Below are 21,227 nucleotides of genomic sequence, written 5' to 3'. Positions count from 1 at the left end.
CATAGACTTATGACAGTCACAGCCTTACTTTCACTTTGAGTACACATAACTCACACACCCCTGCAGTAGAAAATAGGGCAGTATTCCAGACAGTGTTACCTGGGTAGCTTCTCAGCATCCCTTCCCCGAGTCTTGAGGGCCTTGAAATTCTTCTCCCAGTCCGAGATCTCCACCAGGTTGTCCAGCACAAACTGATCCAGGTCCAGACTGCCCAGCACCACCCAATCCTGCACATAACACACACACACACTCAAAAGTTGTGTCAACAACGAACTGCTTAAATATGGCTAAAACACCATGAAGATTGAAATGAGAAGAAAAGTAACTCTCAGAATTGACATTCAGAGAAACCCTTAAAAGCACAAAACTATCATTTTCCAAAATAAAACTTCACTGTACCTTAAACTGGTCCATGACTGCATAGAGCCTGTGTAGGAGAGCGTTGCCCTTCTTGTAGCAGGTGACAAAACCCTCTGCGTTGCGGTCGATCATAGCAGGAAAGATGAGATTTTCTGGAGTCTCACCAACACCCTTGAAGTTGTTTGGAATGCTGATGAACTTCTTCAGCTCTCTGAAGTACTTGGCTTTCACTTCCTCAAATGGGGGACGGAACTGGAGACGCTGTTGTCTGTGATGGGAGAGATCAGCACAACAGACTTAAATGTATCTATAGACATTAAATGTAACAGCCTCGATGTGAATCATAACAGAATGAAAATCATCTCCTGACAAAACTACCTGGGTTGCCCATAAGTAGAAACAGGCCCACAGGAAACCTTAAGATTACAAAACAAACATATGTGAAGTAAAATGAAGACTAAGACGATATGTAGAACTGAAGATTCATAATAGTGAGTGAATGAGAGATGAGTTTAGTTTTCTGCCACTTTTAGCAATATTCCAGCAATATCATGGTGGCGGACACCAGAAATGGGCTTCATACATTGTACCCATGTTGGGAATCGAACCCAGGCCTTCAGCGTGACAAGCAAACGCTTTAACCACAAGGCTACCCCACTGTTCCCAGATTCATAATAAGATTGAGTGAGTGTATAAATGTTTGCAAAAGTCAGCAATATTGCAGCTATTGTACAACCTGTAAACAACTGACAAGCAAATCACCAGTTGATCACAGGAACAGTGAGCCATTAAGATGATATAAATCAGGTCATCCCTCTTGATAATACAATCTCCTGTTACTGATGAGAACATATTTTATACTGAGCATATTTCCTACAAAGAGAAATAGCCTAATGGGCCTAGCTACTTTATGGAAAGAAGGCTTTACTGTACTGAGAAAAGTGCCTGCAGGACTAACAGTATCAATTTTCTATCATACCTGTATGTGAGCTCTACTTTAATCTCTGGCAGGTTCTCATTGAGGGCTTCCAGTCCCATCTGGTACTGGTGCTCCAAGGTCTTGTATATTTGCCGGTCCCAATGGGCCTTCCACGGCTTCATGTTCTCATTGGTGAAACCCTGTCAGAGTATGAATTGCTACATTAGTAGTGTTTCACATCCAGCCAAAGGACTACAAACATGTAACACATGATTTGATTGGGTGAGTAAGTTGCAAGGGAGATAACTCGAACATTACTGATTTTATTGGAAGAGTAGTGTGCAAGGGAGATAACTCTCACATTACTGATTTTATTGGAGAAACGTACCCTGTCTTTAGATGCTGTTTAACAAAACAAAAATTACAGATCTGATCCCATGGCCTTTAAGGATGGGTGAATACTTGGTACATTATAACTATTGCAATAGTTTCCTAAGTGTCTAAAACAGATGCAGATCTATGTCAACTAGACAACATCAAAGAACATTAACTCTATGTTCTGAAGGAATTCAGAGGGTTTTCTTACGTGAATCTGACAAGCATGAGAAACAAATCAAAGAATTACTATCAGAATAGTAGGCCACCACAATCTGGTCTCATGTCTTCATTATGGAATAACCAACTAAAGACATTGGACTTATTCTTACACTATGTTTGATACTAGTTATCTCAAATGTGTTTCTCACCCACAGGTGTATTTGAAAATGTGACAACAGACTGACCTGCTGGACAAGGCTCGCCATGAGGTGACGGATGTCCATGAGTCCATCCTTCCACTTCTGTTGTTGTCTCAGCAGATCCACCGACATCAGATTCTGTACCTGTAACAAAACCAAGGAGACATATCAGTGACCTGGCACTTTAAACTTCACATGACTAATGTTTATAGAAGTATCTGGTACAGTGAAGTAGTAACTAGCAGTAAATTTTAAAATGATACAACAGTGGTGTAACATTGTTATATTTGGGATGACAGTTCTTGTTCAATATATTCTCTCAATAAAGAGAATAACCACCCAATACATTTCAATCACTTCAATTCAGGCACCTCACTGGATAAACAACAGAGTACATTGGGGCTTATATTCATGTAACTGGTCTTCACATGGATCAAATTTCAGTGAGCGAGTATGGTTTTACACTGCTTTCAGCAATATTCCAGCGCACTGTACCCAGGTGAGGAATTGACTCAACGTAACAAGCGAATGAATCAGATTTCAGTGGAATTAAATGTCTGTTACTGACATTGTTCACTGCATCTACATTTAAACAGTATAGGCCTAACACTTTTGAGTCCACTTTCTTAAGTTGTCACTTGACATCATTCCCAGAAGAGTTTAATCTAATGTTTGGGCCTATATTAACAAACCTTACAAGTTTGAAAGTCATTTTACTGGCTTCCAAATCACATCTAAATCAACGACTGTCATATCTCTGCCAACCTTCCATCATGATATAACAAGAGTCCACGGTATATTAGATCCACATTTCATTATAAGAGAAGAATATGTTAACAATTTCCAGATTTTCTAGAATATTTCCCTTTATAACTGATTCCAACATGCCAAAATCGTACCTTTTCACAGACGATGTTGTGTGACTTGCGCAGCTTCCTGTTCTCTGTGGTCAGTCTGTCAGCAGATGCCTGGAGCTTCTTGATGTACGACTCCAGCTCCTCTGGGTTGTCCCAGGTCACCTGGACACCATCTCCCTTGGACTTGGAGCCTGCAAAAGTCAAAACCATAAATACCGATCATATTGACACATACACTTAACGACTTATCTTATATAACACATACATGACGACTTATCTTATATAACACATGCTGAATTCCTAGCTAAATGGTGCACCACATGTAAAACTCATCCAAATGATGAGCCCATGTTTTCAGACACTTGAGCCATTGTTCAAAGTCAGGTAAAGATAGATTAGTCTAAGTTTTTACCTGTTTTAGGATTTTTGACAAGTTTTTACCTGTTTTAGGATTTTTGACAAGTTTCTCAAAAGCGAGAGCAGACTCCAACATCATGGCCTGCTGGCTGGCGATCATCTGCTGGTCGATGGTGTTGTAGAAGTGGGCAACCTGAAGCATGACAACATAGAACATAGGTTAGTCCCCGAACAAATAGAGCCCTATCAGATCAACAGTGAGTGAGTTTGGGTTATTGCTTCTTTGAACAGCAGTTCACATAAAGTGGGCAACCTGAAGCATTACAACACAGATTAGTCCCCCAACAAGTAGAGCCCTATCAGAATCAACAGTGAGTGAGTTTGGGTTATTGCTTCTTTGAACAGCAGTTAACGTAAAGAAGTAGTTCAGTTACTTCATGGTGAGTGAGTGAGTGAATTTAGTTTTACACCGCTTTTAGCAATATTCCAGCAATATCACGGCTGGGGACACCAGAAATGGGCTTCACACTGGACCCATCAATGGGGAATCGAACCCGGAATTAGTGAAGAGCAATCACTTTAAACACTAGGCTACCCAACCGCCCCAGTTACTTCATGAAGCGTCAGCTTGGCGAGTGGAAAACTGAGTAATGCTGGGTGTTTATCACAAGCAATGGTTTGGTCCTGACAATCCAAGAAATATTATCAGGGAGAATTTGGGATTCGAACATGGGACCATAGGTTCCTGGCATGGCTATTTGCAACAGTTTGCTCCAAGAATCAAAAGAGCAATAGTTTGCAGGAACCACAGAGTGCTCTGTTCAACGTTTCTCTCTGTTACAGTTTCAAGGTCTTCTTTCATTCACAAAAAAATGATTACTGCCATCACTTGGAAAGGTACAGACACTGGCTTTTGAAAAGTCTTTTTGTCTCAGTATTAAAACATGAAGATGACCAAATTTATCAGAAACCAAGACTGTAACAAAAGCTTGGACCAGCTTCAACCTACCTGTTTAAGAATGACTCCATGACGGTAGAACTTCTGTGCTGTGTTGGCCACTTGTTGAATCTTGGCTGGCACAGCAAACCCAATGGCTGACAGCTGCCTCACTTCACGCAGCAGTGTGACCAGCCGATCGCTGTAGTTGACACGCAGTTTGCCATCCCTCTGGTTCAACTCCATAAGTCGACCATTTGTTTCCAAGCTAGGTGTGAAATTATACATTGTCACAATTTAGAAGGAAAGTTTTATTTAAAATACACTTCAAATAAGGTTAGTTACTAAACAAGTCATCCAAACTGCATCTTTTCTGGCCAAGAGTGCCCATGAGCCAATATCAAAGCATTGTTTTCACCCTTGCCATTTCAAGCCAATTCTGTGTGAGGAGATTTGCACATATTAATGGTGTTTTGAATCTTTCATGTTCAATGATATACTCTGAAACAGAGTTTTAGGGTCACAAAGGTGGCCAAGAAACGATTTACAACAACATTGATTAGTCTTAAACATACAGATTTGTTAGACGAGTGAGTTCATTAACACCACTTTGTACACTCTTCAGTAACATCACAGTATCTGTTTAATGTGGGAGTAATGCTGAAGTGAGGTTCTTCATGTGTATGGTTATAGTGCTGATACCCCGAATCACAACCTGTGCGAATTAAGGATTGAAAATCATGTTCATAACCTGTGTGAATCAAGGATTGAAACCCATGATCATAACCTGTGCAAATCAAGGATTCAAGCCAATGTTCATAACCTGTGTGAATCAAGGATTCAAGCCCATGTTCATAACCTGTGTCATTCAAGGATTCAAACCCATGTTCATAACCTGTGTCATCAAGGATTCAAACCCATGTTCATAACCTGTGCAAATCAAGGATTCAAGCCCATGTTCATAACCTGTGCGATTCAAGGATTCAAGCCCATGTTCATAACCTGTGCAAATCAAGGATTCAAGCCCATGTTCATAACCTGTGTCATTCAAGGATTCAAACCCATGTTCATAACCTGTGTCATTCAAGGATTCAAGCCCATGTTCATAACCTGTGTCATTCAAGGATTCAAACCCATGTTCATAACAGGTGCGAATCAAGGATTCAAGCCCATGTTCATAACCTGTGTCATTCAAGGATTCAAACCCATGTTCATAACCTGTGTGATTCAAGGATTCAAACCCATGTTCATAACCTGTGAGAATCAAGGATTCAAAGCCCATGTTCATAACCTGTGCGATTCAAGGATTCAAGCCCATGTTCATAACCTGTGTGAATCAAGGATTCAAACCCATGTTCATAACCTGTGTCATTCAAGGATTCAAACCCATGTTCATAACCTGTGCCATTCTGAATCAAGAATTCAAGCCCATGTTCATAACCTGTGTCAATTCAAGGATTCAAACCCATGTTCATAACCTGTGCGAATCAAGGATTCAAACCCATGTTCATAACCTGTGTCATTCAAGGATTCAAGCCCATGTTCATAACCTGTGTCATTCAAGGATTCAAACCCATGTTCATAACCTGTGCGATTCAAGGATTCAAACCCATGTTCATAACCTGTGCGATTCAAGGATTCAAGCCCATGTTCATAACCTGTGTCATTCAAGGATTCAAGCCCATGTTCATAACCTGTGTCATTCAAGGATTCAAACCCATGTTCATAACCTGTGCCATTCAAGGATTCAAGCCCATGTTCATAACCCATGTTCTAACCTTCAAGGATTCAAGCCCATGTTCATAACCTGTGTCATTCAAGGATTCAAGCCCATGTTCATAACCTGTGTCATTCAAGGATTCAAACCCATGTTCATAACCTGTGTCATTCAAGGATTCAAACCCATGTTCATAACCTGTGTGAATCAAGGATTCAAGCCCATGTTCATAACCTGTGTGATTCAAGGATTCAAGCCCATGTTCATAACTGTGTCATTCAAGGATTCAAGCCCATGTTCATAACCTGTCAAAGGATTCAAGGATTCAAACCCATGTTCATAACAGAATGCGTAATCAAGGATTCAAGTCCATGTTCATAACCTGTGCGAATCAAGGATTCAAACCCATGTTCATAACAGATCAAGCCCTGTTCATAACCTGTGCGATTCAAGGATTCAAGCCCATGTTCATAACCTGTGTCATTCAAGGATTCAAACCCATGTTCATAACCTGTGGGATTCAAGGATTCAAAACCATGGTCGTAGGATTCCTGGAATATAATTGCACTGAGTCGACTAAGCTAATCTCTAAACACATTGACATACCTAAGTGGTTGTCTCGTGTCCTCTACAAGAGCTTGTATGTCCCGAGTCCACTCATCAAACTGATCTTTCCTCCAGCTCTCAAGTTCATCACGCAGCTCTGTGGCATCCCGACGGAACTTGTCGAACCCAGTTAGATCACCAAGGAGGGCTTCCGCTACTTGTTTTGTCTCATCAACCTGGATGGAGAAAATATAAACTACTTTAATTTTTTTTTACTATTTCTAGGATGTAATATTTCTGGAGTTTTTAAAACGTTTATCATGACCACAGCAATTATATTTCACTTGAGACAAACCTTAGCTTCGAGTTGCCTGACATATATAATACTGTTGACAACATCAGGTAGGTTCTTCCCCTTTGGCATTCCCTTGCCACGCCCTCCTGTACGATTGTTGAAGTCATCGCTGATTTGACGGATGTTGACAGTCAGCTGACCTAGTAGTGTCTCCCTGGAAACCAAACCCAAATCATCATTAATATCTCCTCATCACATCAAAGTAATAGAAAGAAAATAACTCAAAGACAATACATGACAATTCATTCATTGTTTGGTTATATACCAGAAATTAGAAATGATCAAAATGATTAGAAATGATCTGGCAGCCTATAAATAATCAAGCAATCCCTGCTTAAGATCAGCAAAGTGAATCATGTGGTCACTCAATACATGCACCCACATGCTGTTATGGCATGATGAAAGAGTTGTCTCTTATGACTAGTAAAGGTTGCTGGGAACAAATTCTAACCTGGAATACACATTGGGCATTATCACATTTCAGAAAGAACTATGCAATGTTCAAGGCATTTACCTTTCTGACACCATTTCCTTGCTGATGGTGGGCCTTCGAATCAGATCCTTGTATCGCTGAAATTCTCTCAGCATCTGAAACATTGCAGTGTGCAATCATGACGTGAGTGAGTGAGTGAATGAGTGAGAGTATGGTTTTTCAACAATATTCCAGCAATATGACGGTGGGGATACCAGAAATGGGCTTCATACATTGTCCCCATGTGGGAAATTAAACTTGGGTCTTCGGCGTGACGTGACAAGCAAACACTTTAACCGCTTAGCTATCCCACCGCCCCCAGTGACTATAAGGATGCTTAGATTGATAAATGAACAAACTATAAACCTATGTCCCATTGAAGAACAAGTTAAAAATACTGTTGGGTATTGGCTTAGTTTCTTGGATGAAAAACAATGTGGTGGTCGGTCAATATCCTAGAACCATACACTTGAACCAGTCCAGGGAGACTGCATGCAATTGATGGAAATCCGCCACTGACTTATGTCCATGGCAATTCCAAGAACATGTGGTATCCAGTCCATGAATGATAGCTTCAATTAGGTTTGCCTTACTCAAAGCCGGATTCTCCTGTCTTTATGATATAACCCCAGTTTTCTCCAGTGGATCCATAATAGAAGAAATGATTGGTTCCTTATTCCAAGTCCCAATCAAACCAAAAGACTTTAACACCAACCTGTTGGGGGTTACCGTCCAGTGCACGGAACTGTGTCCTGAGTTTCCCTGCTAGTTTCTGTTCCGCTGGTGCCATGGCCCTCTCATGTTGAGCAACAGCTGCAGCCCACAGAGGCTGTGTGTAGGGGTTGTACTGAAGTGGATTCAAACCCAGGAATGGCGAGAAGGCATCAGCTGTCCTCAACTCTTTCTCATCCTGCCCTCCCAGCAGTCTCAACAGCTGTTCATGAACTGTCCGGAGTGTCAGAATCTAGACAGAAGCAAAGTAGAACTCAGTAACCAGCTCACGCTGTTAGTTGGTCAGGCTGACATTTAGCTTTGAGTGAGTGAGTGAGTGAGTTTAGTTTTACGCCGCACTCAGCAATATTCCAGCTATATGGCGGCGGTCTGTAAATAATCGAGTCTGGACCAGACAATCCAGTGATCAACAGCATGGGCAGCGATCTGCGCAATTGGGAACCGATGACATGTGTCAACCAAGTCAGCGAGCCTGACCACCCGATCCCGTTAGTCGCCTCTTACGACAAGCATAGTCGCCTTTTGTGGCAAGCATGGGTTGCTGAAGACCTATTCTACCCCGGATCTTGACAGGTCAAATTTAGCTTTAAGGTGTTTTACTTAATTCCTTGACCTTATTTGCAGATCCATTGACTCAAAATTGAGGAAGAGAGGAAACCCTGTAACTGAAAAGAACATCAACTGCATTGTCCTTTTCAACCTACCTCCTCCAGCCGTGTGACCAATTTCTTCATATTCTCTGGAATGAAGCGTTCTCCTTTCCAAGGATTAGGGCCATATCGGCGCCAGAACTGCACAGTGAGAGTCTCACACACACTGAGCCACCTCTCACACACAGTGATGCCAGACCGCATGTCCTCGCGTATACTACTAAAGTGACCAGTCCACAAATCCTCCTCAGACAGTTTCCTTTGGACATACCGACCGAGGGAGCCAGCTGAAATACATCAACATTCGTAGAATGTCAGACAAGGAAAGAAGCATTTTGTTTGTATATTTGTTCATTGTTTAATGTCACAGTCAGCAATATTACCAATGAATACAAAATACTATATAGAACATGGTCAAACTGCCAGCATACAAAGTCAGTGATCTTACACACTGGCGATTAGGTGCCTCATTCTGACAGTTTCCGTGCTAGTGGGTTCAAATCCTGGATTGGACTCAACCCCATAAGTACTGGAATTTGTACTTTACTGAGAAAGTGTAATGACAAACATAACACATATGTTAAATATTACCAATGATATCCATGAGATGCCTCATGCGAGCCTCTGGGTACGGATCAAAGTCGGTCTGTTTCCACACATCATCTAGTGTATCCTGGGTAATTTCCACCAGTTCCAGTGCATCCTGTAAAGACATGGCATCCAGTCCACCGTATTCCTTTGAAATAGGCTTGAACAAATCACAGAAGTTGGCAGCTCGGTCTTTCGCATCTCTGCCTGAAGCTGACCTCGACATGTCATCCCAGTATTGAAATTCTTCCACTGGGCTAAGAATACCTGAGAATAATGCGAAATGACATCAACAACAGTACCAACAACAACATTAATCCAAGGTTTGTCCACATTACATATCTCCATCACCCATGAGGTAGTTACTGAGTATGATTTTATGCCGCTGTTAGCAATATTCCAGCAATACAACGAAGGGGGACACCAGAAATGGGATTAACACATCGTACCCATGTGGGGAATCGAACCTCGGTCTGTGTGACAAGCGAACGATTTAACCACTTTGGTACCCCACTGCCCCACATCACCCTTGAATACATATGGTTGCAGTGCACTGTGGTAGCTGGTTTAACCAACAAATCAGGTAAAGGCCAGGCTTCAGCAAGAAGGTATTAAATTAGTTAGTGCTCGGTTATGACAACGTTCCTTATTCAGCATGTGCAGGATATGTCTTAGCTTTATGGCTACCTACTCTACACATACTTCAGGTAATCAGGAATGACTGGCACAAAGTTCATACACAACTCACTCAAACATTTAAATCTCTCTTGCACACTCAAATACTCTCTACACCATCATTCATAGACAAATAAATACACCAAATGAACAATTTCCAGATATAATAAAAATTTCGAACCAATGACATCTGCTGCTAAAAGTGGCGTAACCAATGACATCTCGGCCTGGCATTTCATACTTACTTCCAAGGATGTCATCACCACCATCACCAGCTCTGCTTCGGGCAGAGGGGTCTTGCTTCCTGATTGCGCTGCCAAGACCTGCCTCAAGGTCAGATAACAGACTCTGAACTTTGGGGTCAAGGTTTTGTGACCACTTGCCATCTTGAAGTAGCAGAGGTGCATACACTTTCTGCACAACATGGAACAATGTGTTGAGTGGAGATTCCACCATGGATGACACCACAATGTTGCTGTGAACGTTGTCTGGAGTGATCACATCGGGACGGACTTTGAAGAAAACAATAACTTGGTCCTTGTTTTCACTTGGTTCAACCTGAATGGTATACATAGAATTATCATAAAAATAACCACATACTAAGAAGGGTAAGAAATTAATTCTGATTTCCATTACTCAGCAATAATACTCTTGAGCCCTGTTGCACAATGCTACCTTATTGCTAAGAATTTCATAGGCCTATGTTAAAGTTTGGGAGCCACAATCACCTTAGTGCCCCACTACGGAATAGCTATCTGCCTAAAAGTAAAGGTGGTAGAACACAAGGAGAGGTCACTTTTACTACCTGTATTTAACTGACATTAGATTGATACAAAATGAATACAGGTATGTTACCTTGGTCACCAAGTATGGATTTTGATCATGAAAAAAAATATTAAGAAGAATTTGTGTGCACATCACTCATTATATACTTACTCTGTTTTGAAAGTCAACTGACTTCCTTCCCCCTCTAGCATCAATCTTAGCAGCCAAGATGGGAGCGTTGCCATCATCAAGGAATGAGTTTAGAGCTGAAGAGTTCTGCAATGGCTGTACATTCTCCAAAGAGAGGGAGAAATAATTGGCTGTTGTTGCCAAGATAAATTCTTTTCTTGAGTCACCCGGCATTTTGATGGAATTGCCCCCACAGTCAAAAGGTCATTTTATCTGAAATCATGAAATGATAAGCTTTTCCACTTTCTCTAGTCATACTAGTATTTTTTACAACTCTGAGAAACAAGATGCATAAATTTTAACTAATTATTTCTTGCTCACTTATCACTGGTTCAAATTTTAAAGATGTAAGATACACACATATTTGTTTCAGTCTTAATCATGGTGTAGTGGTGCACATCAGTTTATCAAACAATGCTGCTTGGTAAATACACAAGGCTGTTACCTTACAAAAGGATGTACCAAAAGCAGAGTCGGTCATACAATATTGCAAGATTTGATAGTTTTTAAGAAATATTTTGGAATAGCTACTGGTACTAGTTTTGACAAACAGATTAGACATACAACATTCTAAACCTCTAATAATTAACCAAGTATTGCATAATATTCTGACAATTTTGTCAGTGACCATCAAAACATCAACATATGCATTAATTGGGTCAATCTGTGGCTCAATTTACAGATATAGCATAATTGGATTAGGTGTCACAGAACTGAAGCAACACTTAACCTGGGTCTCTGACTTAACCTGCATGTTTCTTTTTATGATCTACTACAGTTGAGGACCCAGTTGAGCAGTAGCTGATGACTAATTGAAGACTGGCTGCTTCTTAAAATCACACTGGGCAATTACCTTGTCTAGACAGTATGGTGACATAATTCCTTATATGCAACACTGAGAAATTAGCCTCATGGCAACATTTGACATTCTGGTGGTATTACTTTCAATTTATTAACTTGATGAATGAAGGATAGATGATTATGAAATATACCTGTGTATACACAATATATATATTCATATGTGCTATGAATACTGGGGATTATTCAAGTCAATGATGTTGAAAGAAACACTTCATAATTAATTTTCAATGTCCATTCTTATTTCTTAATTTAATGTTTGCCTTTCCACAATAACGGGTTTCATATTTAGTAGCTCGTAGACTTTGTAAAACAGTGTTTCAAACGCGTTGTTGGCAACGAAAGATCACTACAACATGGATAATACCTTTGCTGATGACACCATGGTGGATTCAAAGTATATGAATAAAAGTGTTTGCGTTGCTGACAAACAAAAAATCATGAAAATACCTTCAATTCTTGGGCTTTAGTTAGACATCTATGAATGACAGAAGCACCAAGCGTAGGTATGCCGCTGGATACTACAACAACTTTGTACCGGTAACTCTTATTGGTCAAAATATTTCGACCAATGGTGTATACAAATGTTTTTCAGACAAGCCAATGAAAAGATTTGTTTCAAAATGTAAACATTGGACTATGTTCCTGTCCGTCATGCGCAGTGATAGTCTTCCTGTTACGCACGCTAGAGATCTGCCAAGTAAGTCTTGCTCTGTGTTTTTCTCAAATATTTCAAATAATTTCTTGAACTGTGTCTTTGGTGAGTATGCTAACAGCTGTATAGAACATTCGTCTGCTTTACAGCGAATCGTCGTTAATTTGCAAAATCATTTGAGGCAAGAAATTAGGTTTATAGTTTGACCTGACCCTTCGACGGGGGTCATTTACTCTTGCTGTCACTTACATAGTCAAGCAATTATATTAATTGAAATTTTCTTTTTGAACAAATACGTTTTTCACATCAAACCACCAGTATTTTCTTTAGTTGTTGCAATGAACTGTTGTGAAGCATCAAACGCTTAAAGACTCTCTTTAGGAAAAAACCTCTTCATTCAGCAGTAAATTAACATTAGACTACGTTTAAGTGGACAATGAACTCGAATATAGCCCGTTCACATACATTTTTTGTCACTTCTAGATCCATACAGTGCTGACTATCATTATTATAGTGTGCTAATTAATATACGCATCTAAGCACATACGTGAAGTAGTTGTTTGTGCCACTTCTAAATGTGAGTCTTTATCTATAGTGAATATGTGAATACATTATTGATTTATAGTCTGAAAAGACTAGTGATGCATGTTTCTACTCAGATTGAGCAAAGTAAATGCACATGGAAGAAAAAGCAAGGCTTAAGATACTTCAGATCTCAGAAACACTGTTGCAACAACCATTTATAAGCCTAATTTGTTGTCATTTCATAACCTACATATAATTTCAAAATTTGAAAACACAAAATTAGAGAACATGGGTATTAATGACTAAGATGGTTTTAGATCGACTGATTATATCAGCTATGATGATATATTGCTGTCCTCACTAGATGGTAGTTTAGTCAAGTTAAGAAGCAAAGGATCTAATCCATTATTGCCTACCAGCATGGCAAGAAACTTGTTACTATCCCCAAACTCCAGAAAGTGTATGGTTAAATTCTATTATTTTCACATGAAACAAGGTGCTATTTATTACCACTGTGTTGGTCTGGCCGTGTTGTTTGAAGTTCAACCATTCATATGTTTATACACATTGCTGAATACAGATATCTGATCCCTGGATAACATTGATTTGATTTGGATCCATGTTCTAGTTTGGTGTTTAATCATGTCATATCATGTCATGTCAGTTGACCTAAAATATCCACATACTGATTTATTTGAGACCATAAACAAAACCCTAGTTCGCCATTGCTATAATGAAAACTATTTAGGTAAATGTGTAGGTGCTATTATATACTTAAAGGTCACATGCAACATAAAACACAACTTTGCAGATTCTGATACCTTTCGGTATGGACTTACCGAAACAAATCGTCAAAATGCAAATTCAACTTATAAAGTTGAAAAATAACGCGATGAAAAAACCCCCGCGAAATCGGAGTTCAAACGTTTCACTAATTTTTCCCCCGACTTTTTTGGGGGAAACTGGTTTCAACAGCTGGGCTGCGCTCATAGCATGTGCGCAGTGAAATAGGTTCGCGCAGCTTGGAAGCGGGTTGTCCGGTGAATACTCGGTGAAGGCTTTGGTGTGAGCTATTTTTCTAATGTTTTGTTGATATCTCACAGGCGAAGCTTTTATATGTTATGCCAGTAAATTAACTGTTTATATAATTTCATTTGTCTATTTCACCACACGTTCTTCTTACCGAGTCACTTTCTCAGTTCGATACTTAAAAGCAATGTCATTATTTAGCGTTGACTGAATTTCTAACTGTGATATAGATATGTCGTTGTCACAGACAAAACTCAATGTCTTGTTTTATTGACACCTGTGTGTCTGCCTGCCTGTCTGCTAATGACAATATTCAATACACAGCTGCTATCACTGACCACATGCAATTTGAACTTAACACCAATCAGGCTATACACCATAAACAAAATGCATTGATTTATGGCCCGAAGTTCGGTCTCTGTCACATTATGTAATTACACAGACAGGCAGGTGTGATACTTGAACACATGACATGTTATGATGTCTGTTGATTGTAAAATGTTATACACAAAAAATGAGCATGTATTTACAAAACCCAACATCTCTATATATACACACACAATGAGCCGTGAGGGCATCTGCAAATGAACCAGCCGTTCCACTTGAGTGCACACCCACCCGCTCTGACTGGGTTCGGTATCCCGGCTGCTTCGTTTCTTGGGAAGTAAACCCAAGTACACAATATTGCACTTTTGATTTGCGATTGTACGCTTATAATTTTGTTTATATGTTTTTTCATAAGCAGCAATGTATATTATATGTCATGAATAAGTGATAGTTGTGTTTTAATTATGTTTGATTTTTTGGTTGCATGTGACCTTTAAGTTGACAGCAAATACATGTACAATTATCAGTGAACTTTCAGTTCATGTTTTCAGGTAACTAAACTGCGAACAATACCTACGCCCTTGCAGTCACACATTTTTGGTGGTATCAACAGACACATATAGGATCATTTACTTATATTTTTCATTACAGGTATCATTAGTAGTTACACAACTTAGGTTACCTGACAAAGGTTCACATTTATCATTTCTCATGTCTGGGGTAGGTCTAATGAGGTCAGTGTATTACACGTTATCAGTTATGGAAGCACATCATGAGAGGAAGCATCAGTTGAGTTAAGTTAAACATCTAGAATTAACTGATAATATGTTGGTTGATTGATCGCTTTCCTTGTACACAGTTGTTTTGGCAAGAGCAAGTGTTTGTCTGTGTAGGTTTACTGAAGCAAACCGAAAGCACATATCTTGGCATAAAGTACCTATGTAAAAAAGGATAAAGGATAAGCTGATAATATGTTGATTCATTGCTCATTGTTATCTTACTAATGATTCTTTTTATAGAAACATGGACATGAAAATACTTATCATCACAAGTACAATCTCAGCTCACCAATGACAATTTACACCTATATGAAACACTTTAAAAAAACTTACATGAGCAGTTGAGAAATGAAAACAAGTTATAATGTCCCAAAATGCTGTATATATTTTACAGTATTAGCTTAAGACACCTGACATCAAACATAGTTCTTTGTCAGCAGCAAATGTATAGAATAGTGTTTCTTTGTTTAGATCTTAAAGGATACATTCCCAAAGAAGGTAACTGCATGTAACATTTGTCAGTTATGATGTTTACATTTTGTTTTCATTCATTTGTTGTTGCATTGAAAAGAATCTTTCTACTTTACATTGTTATTTGGGAAGTTCTTTGATGCAAGACTGACAACATTTACTCTTTGTCTTCACAAGTCTAATCATTGTATACGTGTGTGTATATGATATGCTTCACTTATACCCCCATCACACCAAACTCAGTACGTTCTTGAATGTTCGGAACGGGCTTGAAGTACGTACGGACTGGACATAGTGGCACACCGAAACACAATTTGCTTATTGATGTTGATGTTCCACCTTGCAACTGAGAGCGGGAATGAGAACGGGCTAGAATGTGCTGGGTACTTATAGAAATCGACCCAGGACGTGATTGCTATATATTACGATTGCTTACATTAAGAACTGAGTGAGACCGCAGTGCGAATGGAAAAAACTGCCTGAAAACGAGTTAGAACAGGGTTGTGCACATTAAGAATGAGATAGGTCTAGTTACGTACAAATATAAACTGACTCACGAGGTAAACAGGCAATTTTACCCAGTCTAAACGTAATACCATCTGTCTGGAGACGGGTAAAGATGGGATGGACATACTGAGAACTGTTTGTGATCAAACTAGCATGATAATTTTTGCAAATGTTACACGTTCAAGCCGATTTTACAATTATATGTTAGACAGGGCAAGACATTCTAAGAACTACCTTGGTGTGACTAAGGCTTTAGGAATTTTATTAAATGTTTGGATATTTCAGTCATTTTACAATTGACTGAAAAATCTGCCCCTTTATTTGACTAACTTTTTAAGAAGTACCAAAGTATTTATGAGCGTCATTCTACACTAATTATGCTAGGATCAGAAGCCACAAAATAGACAGATGTACTGTGGTTTCTCTCATTTCTTTCAATCCTAACAGTTTCACTCACTGAGAGATGAACTTTAACTTCAAAATGTTTATGATTTTTATCATAATTTGACAAAGTTTGCCCAGTCTGTAATGTATTAATTGTTTTAAAAAATTACCTGGGTGAAAATTTCAGTCGTTTTGAACATTGATGTGACACTCAAAAACGCCAACATTACCCTGTCCCTGTTAATTCCAAAATGAAACTAAATTTCATCTTTTTTGATCAGTGTGAGGAAATGCCTTTATACTCTCGATTGCACTTTTGGATGGCACAGCATAGATTGCTTATCAGTCAGTAATGGTCAATGCTTCTTGGCTATCATCCAAGTATGCATGTAACTTTGTAAGGCAAAAAAAAAGAAATGTCTGTTTCCTATTACATGCAATTTAAAAATAGGGTAGGTGGGTCGGTTTTATCTTTTTTTTATTATTATTTTTATTTTTTAGTAGCACCAAGTGGGCACCTGAGAAGGTCTTCGCATAAGTCGCATTCCCAATCATCCCAATCTAGTGGTTTTGATATGTCAATAATCACGCAATTGTTTCAGCAGCATATGGACTCCCTGAAGTCCCTTGTTCATGAGTCTGTTGGAGGTCTCCGCCAGGAGTTCCTCGCCCACTCTGAACAGGGGACCGAGAGTCCGGGGTGGGATCGCCTTTGGCTTCGGGTCCAAACGCCTCGGCTTCCCCGGAGGGGGAGGGTTCGCTCCCAGTCCCCCTCTCGGTGCTAGCACAGGGTCCGTTAAGGATTCCTGGGGTTCCGTTCCCTGCGCCACCCCGCCCCATGAGAGCGGAGGAGTCGGTTCTGCCTGGTCTTCCTCCTGTGTCTCGGGACCGGGGTTCGAGTAGTGTTGGTTGCCGGAGCGAGGAGTTCCTTCGGCTCTTCCCTTCCCTCGGTGTCTGGGGCTCGGCCTCCCACCGGGTCGGGGTTCGGACCCTGTTCACGAAGGAGACCCGAATTCTGACCCGGGCTCAGGTGCCGAGTCTATGGACGTTGGGGAGGTCGAGGAGCCGGAGGGCACTTTCCATTTCTCGTCGGCTCTCTGGGAGGTTTGGCAGCGTATTGCTGAGTATATACCCCAAGCCGCGGTACCCACATGTCACTCGGACTCAGCTGAGTTCCGCCTGCCGGGCGAGTCGTTTGCCCCTAGGCAACCCTCGCAGACACTGCTCCATATCTTGCCTTCCCTGGTGTAGGACGTGATGGATCCCCTCCTGGTTGGGATACACCTCCGGTTCGATTTACGCAATCTCGTTAGGAGGTACCAGCTGGGGGACGATTCTCTGTTCTTTGTGCCGGTGGTTGACGAGTGCGTGTTCACTTAGGTCGCCCTCGGGGGAGACTCGGCTTCCTCAGGTGCAGCCCCGGCTGCTAAGCAAGAGCGGTTAGTTCAACCGTTTGTCCTAGTGGCTTCTCGGGCGCAGGCATACCGGACTTAGAGGAAGTTACCGGAATGCCATGTAGCAGGTGCGTGTTGGTGATCCATGACGCCTACCTTTCCTCTATTCAAAGGTCGGCTCTGGAGACGGAAGGGACCACTGGGGACGTTTTCCCGCATGTTGTTCTGCTTCGCCAATTGTCCGAAGTAAAGGCCCACCTGGCGCGAGACTCTTTGCAGCTGTGGCTATCTATGTCCCGCTACTCGGCGGCAGCACAGCAGACCTTGCTGGCCCTTCCGTTCCGGCTGGGAGCGACGTTGTTTCCGGGGGCACAGCAGGTCATTTGGGAGGCTGCAGCAGCTACCCCCTTCAAGGACTCTAAGGCCTTGTTGGAGCAACCGCGGCTTCTCGCTCCCGTAGCGGGTTCCTCCTCCGGGGCGCAGCCTACGCCTGAGTCTGCTGGCTGGCTTTGGCCGCTGGGCAGGGGTAGGAGGAGGAGCTGTCCCGCCAAAGGTAGGGCAAGGAGCAGTCCTCTTCCTCTGGCTCCCGTCAGCCTTTTCGCGGTCTTGGGGGGTCTGTCCCGACCTCCCGTTAAACCTGCAGGCTGTCGCCGTGGGTCTGTCCCAGTCAGTTCGTCTGCAAGGGACCACTCGCGCCCTCTTACCACACGTCCCAGTGGGGGGCCACCTCTCTCTATTCCTGCCGGAGTGGGAGAAGGCTACCAGAACACTTGGGTGCTATCCACCGTCAGTGTTGGCCATCTCCCACTGTGGAAGCGAGGCCCGCCAGAGTTCACGGCATACGCCACACTCGGTGCCGTCATGTCCGTCTGAAGGGACCTCGGTTTTGTATACCCCAAGACGGTTCAGGCTTTGCTGGACAAGTCCGCCGATAGAAGGTCGCGATACCACGACTGGGCGGCAAAAGACGGAACATATGGATTTTATTCCACCTACTTCCTCGCTCTGAAGAAGGACCCCGGGTTCTGTCCTATTCTCAATGACCGCCTCCCTGGTGTAGTGGTTAGAACGTGTACGTCGTCATATGAGCGAAATTTTCTGAAGTACGACGTAAAACCCAATTTCACCTCACCCATTCTCAAACCTCAAGGGGTTAAATCACATGCTAGAGGTTCCATCCTTCAAGATGGAGACACTTCGCTTGGTGATCTCCTGTGTTCAGCCGGCGATTGGCTTACGTCGATCGACCTCAAGGATGCGTATCTACATGTGCCAATTCATCCATCGTTCAAGCAGTACCTCCGGTTCTCTTACGACGGGATGGGTTACCAATTCGTGGTGCTCCCCATCGGCATATCCACCGCCTCCAGGGTGTTCACCAAGCTACCCTCGCAAGGTCGCAAGGAAGGCGTTGTTACCCTTACCTAGACGACTGGTTGCTCAGCGCTCTAACTCAGCCAGCGAGCGTAGATTCTACCCACAAGGTGATAGACATTCTAGTTCGACTGGGAGGGATCATAAACCTCAAGAAATTCGACCTGGTGCCCACCCAGGACTTGTTTTTTCTGGGGGCCCGGTTCCAAACTCACAAGGATCTTGTATCCTTGTAGCCCGACCGGGTCACCAGAGTACGGGAGATGGTGTCTTCATTCCTCTCCCAGCCCCAGGCACCAGCGCGGACTTGGCTCCGTCTACTGGGTCATATGGCGGCAACTATCTCTGTAGTGTGGCGGGCGTGGTTGAGGATGCGCCCTATACAGCAAGCTTTGGCGAGTCTGTGGGCTCAATCGGAGGATCTGGAGCAGTGTCTCACAGTCCCCGGGTGGTTGTCTCCTCACCTTCAGTGGTGGACCAATGTCGGGAATCTCTCCAAGGGGATCCCTTTGGAAATCCCGATGCCAGCTCTTACAGTTCAAACCGATGCGTCCCTCACGGGCTGGGGGGGTGTTCTGGGCAGTCTGTCGGTGTCCGGACTCTGGTCCGAAGCCGAAGCCCGCCTTCAGATCAATGTCTTGGAACTGAGAGCTGTGCGGTTGATTTTCGAGAGCTTCCTTGAGCATTTTCAGGGCCAAGTGATTCGTCTTCAGTTGGACAACCGTACAGCCATGACGTACATCCTGAAGCAAGGCGGCACGGTGTCCCTAGCGCTACTTCGGGAGACATGGGAGTTTCTCCTCTGGTGCGACCAGTGCGACTGTCAGGTGCTTCCTGTTTATCTCCGGGCTGGAGAACGCGTCGCGAAGCAGACGCTCTCTCTCGGCGGATCTTGGCCCCGCACGAGTGGATGCTCGATCGGCAGATATTCGGAGATATCTCCCAGTTGTACGGATCGTTCCAGGTGGATCTGTTTGCATCCGGCGGGACGAATCAGATACCCGTGTTCTACTCTCGAATACCGGACCAGAGGGCGTTGGCTTCCGACGCCTTCCTGCTGGATTGGACGGGCAAAGTGCTCTGGGCGTTCCCGCCGCTATCACTCATTCCCCGGGTCCTCTCCCAGCTGTCCACCCAGCCAGCTCGGCTACTTGTGCTACTGGCACTGCTATGGCCTTCACAGAGCTGGTTTCCGGTAATTCTCAGGTTTCTGGCTCAGCCTCCTGTTCTATTACCTTTGTACCTTCTCACTCAGAACGGAGCGCCATACCCTTATCCACGGATTCAGTGGGTGGCTTGGCCTCTGTCAGGTCTAACCTCGAAGCACGCGGAATTCCTGCAGCAGTTGCAGACAATTCTGGCTTCGAGGCGGGATTCGACAAACGTTCAATATGAGGATAGGTGGTCCCACTATGCGGGCTGGTGTTCAGATAAGGGGACTGCAGATCCCTTTTCTGCGGATTTAGTCTGAGTATTGGAGTTTTTGCAAGCTCGTTCGTGGCTACTCCACCGCTATTTCCACTTTTCACACCCCTGTCGATGGTGCTCTTCTGGGGCAGCACCCTCTTGTGCAGCGCTTTTTAGCTGGCGTGGATCGGGTTCGACCTGCTGTCAGGCGAACCAGCCCACCTTGGGATTTGTCATTTGTGCTAGATTGGCTGTCTGGTCCTACGTTCTCACGTCTATCGGCTATTTCCATTCAGTTGTTAACCTGGAAGGCTGTATTTCTGGTGGCGGTAACATCTGGGCATAGGGTTGGCGACTTACATGCTTTGTCAGCAGACCCGGCGCTGACTGTGTTTCATCCAGATCGTGTCAGTATTCGCCTCCCGGATACTTACCGTCCGAAGATCGATCACGCTTTCCATGTGACAGCTCCTATCGAACTTCCTACTCTTACCCAGCCTTCCACATCGGGGACCTCTGTTACATTCTTCCTAACGATCGCTATTCATGTGTACTTTGACAGAATTCCCTCCTCCCTGGCCTCCGGTCTTTGGGAGTCTGAGTTAATGCATATATATATGTACCCTAAGGACGACCTCTATGAAAAAGAATTAGCTAAACC

The 21,227-nt window shown here is 42.7% G+C and overlaps 2 protein-coding genes across 3 annotated transcripts in view; one reads left to right on the top strand and one right to left on the bottom strand.

Moving 5' to 3' along the window:
• Positions 1–21,227, bottom strand: part of LOC124277407 (cytoplasmic dynein 2 heavy chain 1-like) — an 88,643-nt gene that overhangs the window by 66,880 nt on the left and 536 nt on the right. Inside the window, 15 exon segments of the mRNA XM_046713099.1 lie at positions 100–227; positions 400–628; positions 1,340–1,479; positions 2,062–2,160; positions 2,916–3,064; positions 3,315–3,423; positions 4,240–4,435; positions 6,491–6,666; positions 6,786–6,939; positions 7,300–7,373; positions 7,973–8,221; positions 8,694–8,926; positions 9,231–9,494; positions 10,148–10,460; positions 10,839–11,069. Coding sequence (XP_046569055.1) covers positions 100–227; positions 400–628; positions 1,340–1,479; positions 2,062–2,160; positions 2,916–3,064; positions 3,315–3,423; positions 4,240–4,435; positions 6,491–6,666; positions 6,786–6,939; positions 7,300–7,373; positions 7,973–8,221; positions 8,694–8,926; positions 9,231–9,494; positions 10,148–10,460; positions 10,839–11,030 — 2,705 coding nt within the window. The 5' untranslated portion in view covers positions 11,031–11,069.
• LOC124277408 (DCN1-like protein 4) overlaps positions 12,355–21,227 on the top strand; it is a 49,724-nt gene continuing 40,851 nt past the window's right edge. Inside the window, exon 1 of one of the 2 annotated variants that reach the window (XM_046713101.1) lies at positions 12,355–12,414. The gene's annotated coding sequence lies outside the window, so the exon portion shown is untranslated. Of the gene's footprint in view, positions 12,415–15,503; positions 15,528–21,227 lie in introns of those variants that run through there. The other variant, XM_046713102.1, reaches the window with a different exon arrangement.

The sequence above is a fragment of the Haliotis rubra genome, unplaced genomic scaffold (assembly GCF_003918875.1).
Source record: "Haliotis rubra isolate DU_JTF1 unplaced genomic scaffold, ASM391887v1 Scf221, whole genome shotgun sequence".
Classification (NCBI taxonomy): Eukaryota; Metazoa; Mollusca; class Gastropoda; order Lepetellida; family Haliotidae; genus Haliotis; species Haliotis rubra.
Note: the sequence above shows the minus strand (reverse complement) of the source record. Positions and strands in the feature narration are given on the sequence as shown.